The following is an 11,874-nucleotide window of genomic DNA, read 5'->3' as shown; positions in this document are numbered from 1 at the left end:
GAACAAAACAGTCTAGTTGCGGTCGAAGTAGAAGACATGCAGTTGCGGTCGGGTGCGACACTTGTAGTTGCATGCCTAGAGTCGGACATGCAACTAGTCCGCCCCCTCTTCCGCCGCCTCCTCCGACAAAAGAAAGTCTAGTTGCAACCATGTTTGGGGACATGCAGTTGTTGTCGGGTGCGGCACTTGCAGTTGCGGGGTTGTTGTTGGGCTTGCAACTGGCCCGCCCCCTCTACTGGCGCCCCCTTCGACAGAACAAAAAAGTCTAGTTGCGGGTCGGGTTAGAAGACATGCAACTACTCGAACCAAAAAACAAAAAAAAAGACAAAACAGAGAGCGTATAATAACAGAGATAAATTACTCCATCACCAGCGTCACCCATCGACGGGAGCACACATATCTGCCCGTTCCCCTCTGAATCGCCCCCAAAAACAAACAAAAAAGAAAACGAGAAAAAGACCCATCGACCACCTACGTACTAAGAGCATTACTAGTAGAACCCTCAAACCCTCAAACCCTCACTAGCATTTTAAGGGTCCAAAAATGATCTTTTTGGGCACTTTTACGGGTTGAAAAACAGGGGCAAAGATTAGAACCCTCAAACCCAACCCTTATAATGGAATATTCCCCATGAACAACGTTGTCGTTGCGCGTGGGAGGTTGACGGGGTGGTCGCCGGCGACGGGGGCGACTAGCAGCGGCGGTCGCGGGCGTGGGCGCGGGAGTTGGGAGGATTTTTCCCTCCCGCGCGAGGATAACCGCCAAATGAGGGTTGGGGTAGGTTTTGCTCCCCGACCCTTACTTTTGAGGATTGGGAGAGGGTTTGAGGGTTAAGGGGTTCTAATCTACGGCTTTTTTTTGACGAAAACTGTAAAAAAAGCAGTTATTTTTAGGGGTTTGAGGGTTTGAGGGTGCTACTAGTAATGCTCTAAGCCCAACAAACACTCCCTAGCCCCTACAGAACCAAGGCCGATGGGAGCAAAGGAAAAAAGGCAAACAGGCTGGACAAAGAGCGTTACACATGCCGAAGGGTAAAACAGTTGACTGAGACTTCACTATTTCTCAGTCGACTGAGAAATAGCAGAACCGTTTAATAATATATGGACGAGGCACATACATCAGTTCCTCTCTCCAGCGATCATGAATACATTATACATCTAGTCAATTGCAGAGTTCTTACTGCTAATGATCATGTTCATCAATTCCTCTCTCCAGCGATCGATCATGAATTCATAACAGACAACTAGTAGAGAGAGCAAAGAAGAAAACTACTTCCCGAGAGAACTAGAACTAAACGTAAACTGTTGGGCGCTCTCCATCGACCTTCGTCATCATCGTCGCGCGGCGCAGCTTCAACGCAAACTCTGGATCGTGCTCCTCGTAGAATCGACACAGTGCGTCCATCGGGATCCCTTTGCCGACCCTCTTCTCCTTCTTGCAACAATCGCCGCCGCGCTCTGTCTGCTCCGGCGGTGGTGGTCTCTTGGAACTGGCCGGCGATGCTGCATCGGCGGCCGGGTGGGGTGGAGCGCGACGGGGCTCGCGGACGTCCCATGATGGCACTCGTGCGACACGGCTGGGTTTGCTATTGATGGCGGGGTACTCGACGAGGTAGGACTCGGTGCCGGCCGAGGCGGAGACTACCTTGGCGCGGAGGTAGATCACCAGCTGCGTGTTGCCGGAGAAGACGACGTTCGTGCATAACCTGTTGCGCACCTCCACAGCATCCCCGCACGCGAATCGCAGTTGCCGGCGCGCCGCATCCACGGTGGACTTCTGAAGAACCTTCGCAGGCAAGCAGGGCGCGTTGTTCGACTTCTTGGCTGCTGCATCCACCCGAGGAACCTTCTCCGGCGAGCGGGGCGCGCCACTAGTTCTCTTGGCCGCTGTCATCGCCGCAACTTTGCTTCTCTTGGGTGCCACTTTCGAGGCGACGACGGGCAATGGCAGGACGACGGCGCGCGGCGGCAGCGGCATTGCCCTAAATTGGTGTTGCAGTTTTCTCTCTCTCGATTGGACTCGGACGATTCCAAGCTAGTTGGGGGAAGAAAATTAACGCGAGCCCAAGATTGCGTGTCGAAGCTATATATTGGCGCCACTCCATATCCGAATTCAGCTCCAATTTGCATTTTTTTTGACACTCCATGTCCGAATTCAGCTCCAAGTTGGCCGTTACCGTGTTTTCGCGATTCTACAAACGAGACAACAAAATGAGTTCCTTGTTTTCTCCTCATGGGCCGAACAAGGCCTGCGGTCGGTAATTATGGGTCGGTGAAGCTATTTATTTTGACAGTTAATAATGTATAAGTGCTACTAGTTGTCTGTTGTATCCCTCAATTGGTACAAGGTTTATTTGACCTCATAAAGAATTTTTCTTGTTCCTGCATCTTGTAAGACTTGCCATCCAACGATGCCCTTAACCAGAGGTCGTTGTGAAATTTTGTCATGTCAGGCTAATAAAGGTGCAGAACAGCTAAAATTTTCTCATGCCAGTTTGTAAACTCTTTGATCACAGAATGGGGCTCACTCTTTCCATGAAATGCATTTTATGTTTCTAGTTCTATAAGAATCCTTGTTTGTTTTTCTTTTGAGATGCAGATCAATATGATACATAGTTTAACGGCTTTTGTCATTTGTATGTTTGAACTTAAAAAGGTCTAAAATGCTATGGGCTTGCGCGTTTACGCAATTCGTCACATAAACATGAAATAGATATATGTATATAATGTGATCTTTGGTCATAGAATGGGGGTGGCAGAAACTTCTGTTATCCAAGAGATTATGATGTGCAACACACATAAACTTAAAGTTATAGGCATTCACAACACACGAACAGAGTGAGGTAAAATCAATGTGACAGTTTCAATAACTTTCTACAACAACATTCCTCTGTTGATGTCAATGTCCCAAAAACTTTCTCAGTTCCAGCCAAGCTAGAGCAACGTACGACATAAGGGGAGCGAGCTTAGCTAAGGTAGAACACACACAGTAAGATAATGCAGCAAAATAGCACATTTCAAGTCTGACGTTTGAACATCACTGATAGAGCATTTTTCTTTCTTTCTGGAGAGCATCACTGGTTTAGTTTTCTCTTTTTGGAGAGAATCACTGGTACTTGTAGAGCTAGTGTCACTGCTATGTGAGTTACAAGATTGGCTTCTCCATGAGGGACCGACATGTAGTTGTGCACGGGATCCTCGTGAACCGGAGGTGGCACTGAAAATAAGAGCATGCCATCAGATAAATAACGAATCATGTGTGACAAATTATCAGATGGTTGCACAGACACAAAGAGTGAATAGAACGCCATTCACTTGAGCCAGAAGAGAAGACAAGCAAGCTAATCACATCAAGACGTCGTCTGTTGTGCAAGGGTCATTGTATGCAAGTATACTAATACTCCCTCCGTTCGGAATTACTTGTCTTCAAAATGGATGTATCTAGAACTAAAATACATCTAGGTACATCCATTTCAATGACAACTATTTCCGAACGGAGGGAGCAGATGGAAACAGCAGACATCACCAACCACCAATGAACCCCACACAGTGATTCTAAATTTCCAACAGCTGCTACAAGATCCCTAAATCGCTAGCTAGTTGCAAGAACTTAATCTAGGAGTGGTGCTATAATCAACATGGGTACTAGAAGTCACCCACCTGGCTATCTGTGTTATGCAACTATATATAGGCAGCATGCATTAACAAAACTCTACAAACAACAACAACAACAACAACAACAACAACAACAACAACAACAACAACAAAGCCTTTAGTCCCAAACAAGTTGGGGTAGGCTAGAGGTGAAACCCATAAGATCTCGCAACCAACTCATGGCTCTGTCACATGGATAGCAAGCTTCCACGCACCCCTGTCCATAGCTAGCTCTTTGTCGATACTCCAATCCTTCAGGTCTCTCTTAACGGACTCCTCCCATGTCAAATTTGGTCGACCCCGCCCTCTCTTGACATTCTCCGCACGCTTTAGCCGTCCGCTATGCACTGGAGCTTCTGGAGGCCTGCGCTGAATATGCCCAAACCATCTCAAATGATGTTGGACAAGCTTCTCCTCAATTGGTGCTACCCCAACTCTATCTCGTATATCATCATTCCGGACTCGATCCTTCCTCGTGTGGCCACACATCCATCTCAACATACGCATCTCCGCCAGACCTAACTGTTGAACATGTCGCCTTTTAGTCGGCCAACACTCCGCGCCATACAACATTGCGGGTCGAACCGCCATCCTATAGAACTTGCCTTTTAGCTTTTGTGGCACTCTCTCGTCACAGAGAATGCCAGAAGCTTGGCGCCACTTCATCCATCCGGCTTTGATTCGATGGTTCACATCTTCATCAATACCCCCATCCTCCTGCAACATTGACCCCAAATACCGAAAGGTGTCCTTCCGAGGTACCACCTGGCCATCAAGGCTAACCTCCTCCTCCTCACACCTAGTAGTACTGAAACCGCACATCATGTACTCGGTTTTAGTTCTATAAGCCTAAACCCTTTCGATTCCAAGGTTTGTCTCCATAACTCTAACTTCCTATTTACCCACGTCCGACTATCGTCAACTAGCACCACATCATCCGCAAAGAGCATACACCATGGGATATCTCCTTGTATACCCCTTGTGACCTCATCCATCACCAATGCAAAAAGATAAGGGCTCAAAGCTGACCCCTGATGCAGTCCTATCTTAATCGGGAAGTCATCAGTGTCGACATCACTTGTTCGAACACTTGTCACAACATTATTGTACATGTCCTTGATGAGGGTAATGTACTTTGCTGGGACTTTGTGTTTCTCCAAGGCCCACCACATGACATTCCGCGGTATCTTATCATAGGCCTTCTCCAAGTCAATGAACACCATATGCAAGTCCTTCTTTTGCTCCCTATATCTCTCCATAAGTTGTCGTACCAAGAAAATGGCTTCCATGGTCGACCTCCCAGGCATGAAACCAAACTGATTTGGGTTTCATCTCCATAAGAGTGGCTGAGTTTTTACGTTGGCTCGCCAAGCCTATTACAACCCTCCTCCTTTACCCGGGCTTGGGACCGGCTATGTTGAGACAACATAGGCGGAGTTATGCATTAACAGAACTCTCATATAGTTTATGTTCATGTAAAGGGGATATAATCCATCAGCCACTAGTGCGTGCAATGGTCTACGTTATGTTATCAGGTTTGCCATCCAATTTACAGAAATCTAAAACAATAAAGTAAAATCCAATTTATGACATCTCAACCTGTTATGATCATTTAAAATATGAGTGGCATGTGTGAAACTTCGCTTACATGAATGCCCTACTATCCTGTACACCCCAGCTCACCACTTGTCCTACCACTTAAATAGTTCCATTAAGTACCACAATATTAAAGTACACAGCCTTGTAACGCATTCTCAGTTGACAAGGCAATCTGAAAACCATTTTATCACTGATACAAATTTCAAGCAATAGTGGCTATTGTTTAAACAGAAGAGAGAGGCTAGTCCAACCAGCAATTCATTTAGCATGCCAGTTAAAGTAACCGTGTTAAAAATTGTGCATAAATACCTTCAGTTGGTTCAATAAGCTCTGAATGACGAGGGCAATTTGGAGGTTTAGGTACCTTGAACGAAAACTGAGATAAATGTAAATCAGCAGCATAGTCTGGGTTGTCTTCAAGATACCTATCAAAGTATAACATATGAAGAATAAGATAAACATCTAGACAGAGTGAACCACATGGAGAAGTTCACAACTTCACATAGTATACGCATGTATTCTGTGTTGTTTCCAACGTTCAAATTGCAAGAACAGGCGAGATTTCTGAAAATAGGCCCCAACAAAGCTAAGCCTGAATGCTGGTTGTGTGATCATTGAGCAATTGAGGTAGTGAAAGTAGAATAATAACACTTTGTAACAATTATGACAATAATAGTGGATACCAGTCAGATGCGGTTATCAACATGCTAGATGAATGAAAAACTACATATGAGCATTATAATATGCTTAAGAAAGTAACGATATTGAAGAGAAGTTGACTAAACAAAAGTTAGCTTACCTTTCAACCTCTTTCTTGGATCTTATTTTTATGCCTGCGGGAGAGATATAGTACCTGAAAGGATGTATAAGTGTCACAAAATAGTCATACAATACATACACGGAACGGCAAGCACATCCTTTTATATAGGTGTGTAAGGTGTGTAACCACAGGAATGAATGGTTAACCATTGATCAAATATGAACACCATTAAGTTCCTAAACCATAAATGAGCATTCTGAGCTCTCAAGAGTTACGACCCAGGGACGTTAGAAAACAACTGCAACATCATTAGCTCAGAAATAAATACAAAAAGCTGGGAAACAAATTAACTACGATGTTGTGCAAAGCAAGTAATACTCACACATCAGCGAATCTCGTGCTCTGTTCATTCCTTAGAGTAATATTCCTTTCCCACCCAAGAGGGGTCTGAGGGATGCATGGGATATCAATTGCCCATGCCATGCCATTATCCTCAGATATATCAGTTGGATCATGGCATGTAACTTGTGGCTTCCACCCATGGACATATTTGCAAGAAAAAGGAACTTGTATAATATTCTCTCGGATTTGCTCATATTTCAGTTTGGATGGTACAACTCTCCATTTTTTGCAAGTACTACATTGCACAGAATATGTACTGATAATGAATTTTCTTTTTTTAGACAACACAGGTAAGTTGTTTTCTCCCTGGACATTCTTGTAAGGAACAACTTGATATGATGCACTTCCAGAGGAGTTTTCAGTGTCACTGTCATCCCATTGGTCCACAACCTTGTCAGCTAACATATCTTGACTCTTGATATGAGATAATGAACTCTCATCAGGGTTGGGCACAGGATTAGCCGGCCTGGATCCCGTAGTTTTTAGTTCCCTGTTGGAGGTAATTGCAAAAGTTTCAGACTGGGAAAGGCAAAATGCTTGACAGAGAAACAAAAGAAACGTGAACGTAAGATTAAAACAGAAGGGATACACCACCATGAACATGAAAAGAGAGGGTGAGCACAAAGGCTACTTATAGTAAATCTTTGATTTCTCAGGCTAGATATCAAGATATCGCTGGCATTAGAGCAGTATGGTTCTCCCATAAATCAGGTTCACTATGGTATGCCATAAATCTCTAACATTTTGAACAGCTTAATTAGGTAACTAGGGCTTACGTCATGTTTTAGATCCCTAGGCTAGATTCAAAGATTCCGTTACGAACTCATCACTAGTTGGGGCATCAGCAATTCAGTTCACAAAAGTAAGGACATAACTCGCAAATATATATTTAACAGCTTGAGCTAACGTAACGCTCCAGAACCCTAGGCTACACACTGACCGAGATGCAATCAACATTAGAAACATAACCTAATGTAGCAATAGTAAATCGAATTGCAGATATCCCTAAAATAAATCTACTATTCCACATGTAAAATTGCTGAATCTACCACGTGTAAAATCTCTGAAAACGAACGCCTTAGCGATATGTTCTCCGAAAGCCCTAGCATGGTAATCTATCTCTACTCTCTACATATATATATATATATATATATATATATATATATATATATATATATATATATATATATATATATATATATATATATATATATATATATATATATATATATAGGGATTGACTATTCGTCACCCTGGGTGAGGAATAGTTATTCTTCACCCCCACTATTTTACCACCAATGCACTGTAATTTTATGTTTCGTAAGTTTTATCTTATTTCTGATGTAAAAATAGATCGTAAGAAAATATACAATCGCCGTAAAAAATATTTTATGTTATGTAAAATTACAAACGTAAAAACATAGTGTAAAATATACATGAACACCAAAATTTTCTTGTCTTATGACCTATATTTTTTTCTTATACCAAATTTTACGTAGTGAATCAATAGGAATGTAACTATTTGAACTCAAAACATAATTTAATTATGAAGTTACCGTAAGATTACCTTGGGTGAAGAATAACTTATTCTGCACCCTGGGTGATGAATAGCATCACTATATATATATAATATATAATAATAATAATAAAGCAGATATTGCTTCTGGTCGTCCGTCATCGTGGAAGTTTTTCAAAAAGGCCCCTCGATTTAAATGATATCAACCCGCACTCCCTATTTTAGTTTTAGTAAATAATAAAGCATCTAGACTGTTTCTGACCGCACCGGCAGTGTTGGAGGCCGCCGCGGCGAACGGGGTGCACGGGGTGGCGTAGCAGGGGCTCCCGGCGAGTGGGGACCAGGAGGCGCAATGCATCCCAGCGCCGCGCGACGACTGCGAGCCCGTGGCTCACCTGTCGCCCACCAGCGCGGACTCTGAGGCCATCCCGACGGAGAGAATTAGGATGAGGAGGATGCCGCTGCAGCGAGCCATCCCGACGGCGAGGGCGGCCATCGTACGCTCGCTCGCTTGCTGTCCGCCGCCGGCAGTCCCCTCCGGCCTTGACGCGGACGGGAGGGAGAGACCATGTCGACGTCTCCATCGCGCGGTGCGTCACACGAGGATCTCGTCGGAGAACCTGAGGGTGGCCATCCAAGGGGAAGGAGTGGAATGTTAGAATAAACCGAGGCACTCCGTCGATCTACCGAGGATCAAGCAATCACACAAGCACGACACCGAGATTTGTTAACGAGGTTCACCAATATGGCTACATCCCCGGGGCATGACTACGAGCGCTCCTCCCCGTGACACCGTCACAATACCGCACTCCGGCCGCCCGGGCGCCGGCACACGCCGCTGGCTCCCCTGCGTGCCCGTGCTATTATGTTGGCATAGGTTACATCGTGTGTTTACCTCCGATATATATGAGAGGCCTAAGATACAAGTGTCCTATTAAGACACAACTCCTACCCTGTCTACACACAGTCCAAAACCAAGTCCAACTGTAACCTAACTTGTACAATAATATTCGACACAACTCTAACAAACTCCACCTTGGCGAATATTCTCCACCACCTTGGATTCATCAATGCATCGAACCTCCTTGTACATTGGACTTAAGATATGCCATGAGCACCGCTGCTACTCCCAGACTCCATGTGACTCCACCTGCAACTTGTAGTCCCTCCTTTTCTTGACCACAGTCAACACGAGCAAAATTAAGTCTTTCATTACTCTACATTGTGCTCCCAACTTCCGGAGTTTCCGTTCAATGCCATCACACACCGATAACTTATCTGCGTGAAAATGAACAACTCACATATATATTGGTTGTCACATACAAGAGTTACCTGAACTCAACATCACCGCTCTTTCTTGACCGTCTGTCTGAAACTTGAAAGAATTTCACCGTCGCCCTGTGTCACCCTGAGTCAAATTCACAGTTGTCTCATCCTTTTTCCCGGATAGTCTCCGACATGTCCCACAGCTATAGCACTCTGCCTCCTTCTGTACTTGTCATCCGCACTTTGCCATGTGCACTGAACACCACAGAATATACGACCATGTACTCTCTCAGCTTTTGACAATTTCAGACTTTCCGTCACTTTCTCAGATTCTCCATGGTCAACTCCTGTCCATCAACTAGCACCGATAGACCCAGTCACCAACTTGAATTTCGTACTCGTCAACACTGCTTCAGCACCCTTGCACACTTTGTCTGACCATATGTTTGACCACCAGTGCCTTGGTCTGTCGCTGTGTCCCGTGCTTACCGCACGCCTCGCCGCTATCACCGCGTCGAGCCTCTGCTGTCCTGGTCGAGTCTCCCGGGTAGCTAGCCCCCACTGCCTCAACCCCCCACTGCAGAGAACCACCGATCATCACCGACCGATGCCGAGTATCACGTCTCCATCAGACCATTGGTACCCAGTCCGACCCACGTGTCTCTCGCTATCCCGCTGAAATAGGCTTTGACTCTCCGAATTCTTACGCCGTAGCCCCTTCATCAGCACAGAGTGTAGTCATCCATTAGACTTCAACTCCACCTTCAACATGACTCCATGTAGCTGCGCCTTGCTACCCCGCGCCATGTCAACTTCAAGCTCTCATGTGTACACTGCCTTAAATCAACCCCGCACCTTAGTCTTGTCGAAGCCGCACAAGCCCTCAAGCCTACACCACGTGTTTCCACGCCTCAGAAGTCGGCCACCATCAGCATCACGCTCCTATGTCGTCGTCGCTGAAATCACCGCCATCTTCTGCTTTGACCGACATCCCGTTGATCCGTCAGACAATCCAGTCCGACCCAGCCGAAATTATCCGACTGCAACGATGCTCCACCCTGCGTCGTGTCCGCCTCGCACAACTATGCATTGCATGGACGCCCTGTGTTTGCATGATCTTGTTACGACGAGCTCCAGACTCCTCCGAGCCTTATACGCACGTCACCATCCTCGATTCCCCTTTCTGCTATGCCGAACAACAACACCTACTAACATCATGTCATCTTCTCGGCGAACAATGCGAAGAACACAAGAAGTAGTCCCTTTGTAGTCTCTTGTATACTCTAGCAACAAGCTCAAGCAGCTTCATGCATGTAGCACCACGTGACTTTCTTTGACTATTTTTCTTGTACTTTGCTTTTTCACGCTTTGGATCAACTTGATGATAGCTGGGACTCACATGTTCTAACACGCTGTAGCAGCTCTTGGAAACGATTTTTTTTTCAACAACCAAATCTCACGTGCCTTTTCCGTTGGATGTGTATATTCCAGCAGCCAGCATCACGCCTTGGCCAGCCTGCCCGCACATGGTCCGCAATAGCCCACCAACTGACGTCATCCAGCTTGGGCCAGGCCACCTGTGCGCAGCACCCTTGTTGACCTAGGCACGGCACCAGCGAATCACTTCTCCTGCGGTTCCGATCGATCGGAAGTCGATCTGCCGCCATGACGCTCGCCAGCGCGCACCTGCCTCCTGCTGCTGCATACCCTGCTCCGCCCGCTTCGTGCGTCTCATGCCGTCGCTTGCTTTGCACTGCCGCCGCATGGACGGCTTCTCCCGAATCCCGATTGCTATGATTATCCCATGTCACAGTTGCCTTGCACGCCAAAGTCTTTGTTCTGGATCAGCCAGACAAGCTCCGACGCTGCTTCCGTGAACGATCTTGTCGGCTTCCGCACACGCACCTTGACATCAGTCCATCCTCTAAATCAACTCCTCCACGGCCTCATCGAAACCTTGCTCTGATACCACTTGTTAGAATAAACCGAGGCACTCCGTCGATCTACCAAGGATCAAGCAATCACACAAGCACGACACCGAGATTTGTTAACGAGGTTCACCAATATGGCTACATCCCCGTGGCATGACTATGAGCGCTCCTCCCCGTGACACCGTCACAATACCGCACTCCGGCCGCCCGGGCGCCGGCACACGCCGCCGACTCCCCTGCGTGCCCGTGCTATTATGTTGGCATAGGTTACATCGTGTGTCTACCTCCGATATATATGAGAGGCCTATGATACAAGTGTCCTATTAAGACACAACTCCTACCCTGTCTACACACAGTCCAAAACCAAGTCCAACTGTAACCTAACTTGTACAATAATATTCGACACAACTCTAACAAACAATTGTTACGCAATCCCGGGTCCGCTATCACCAGCGTTTCCGACCCACATGCGTCAACCAGCCCCAACCGGAGAGCAACACCGACTTATGACAGGCCTTGGGCCCTCTCCCCCCAAAAGACTAGCCTGTTAGGAGGGGACACCCCCGCCCTTATAAGTCGTGTTATGTCTCCCCCCACAACCGATGTGGGACTAAACCCAACAATCTCCCCCTCACACATCGGTCATCCATGGCCCCGCTAACACCAGCGTTTCCAGCCCAGCAACCATGACCGACCACCCGTGAGTCTACCGAGATTCATTCCGGGCACCTGGGCTCTCATACCAAT

At 46.4% G+C, this 11,874-nt stretch overlaps 1 protein-coding gene across 1 annotated transcript; it reads right to left on the bottom strand.

Annotated features, from left to right (window-relative positions):
- Window positions 1-3,073: 3,073 nt before the first annotated feature.
- Window positions 3,074-8,426, bottom strand: LOC123157822 (methyl-CpG-binding domain-containing protein 1-like). Its single transcript, XM_044576015.1, has 5 exons — window positions 8,326-8,426; window positions 6,395-6,904; window positions 6,052-6,105; window positions 5,562-5,677; window positions 3,074-3,216 (listed from the first exon to the last, which is right to left on the bottom strand). Exons 1-5 carry the CDS (start codon window positions 8,424-8,426, stop codon window positions 3,074-3,076), a joined length of 924 nt encoding a protein of 307 aa, XP_044431950.1.
- Between the last annotated feature and the right edge of the window lie 3,448 nt (window positions 8,427-11,874).

Source organism: Triticum aestivum, chromosome 7B (assembly GCF_018294505.1).
Source record: "Triticum aestivum cultivar Chinese Spring chromosome 7B, IWGSC CS RefSeq v2.1, whole genome shotgun sequence".
Lineage (NCBI taxonomy): Eukaryota > Viridiplantae > Streptophyta > Magnoliopsida > Poales > Poaceae > Triticum > Triticum aestivum.
This window is presented reverse-complemented; position numbering and strand designations above follow the sequence as displayed.

Coding starts and splice junctions, on each gene's coding strand:
- LOC123157822 (XM_044576015.1), bottom strand. CDS start 8,426: ATGGCCGCCCTCGCCGTCGGGATGGCTCGCTGCAGCGGCATCCTCCTC. Junction 6,106..6,394: donor AGCACGAGATTCGCTGATGT/GTGAGTATTACT, acceptor ACATCCTTTCAG/GTACTATATCTCTCCCGCAG. Junction 5,678..6,051: donor TCCAAGAAAGAGGTTGAAAG/GTAAGCTAACTT, acceptor ATACTTTGATAG/GTATCTTGAAGACAACCCAG.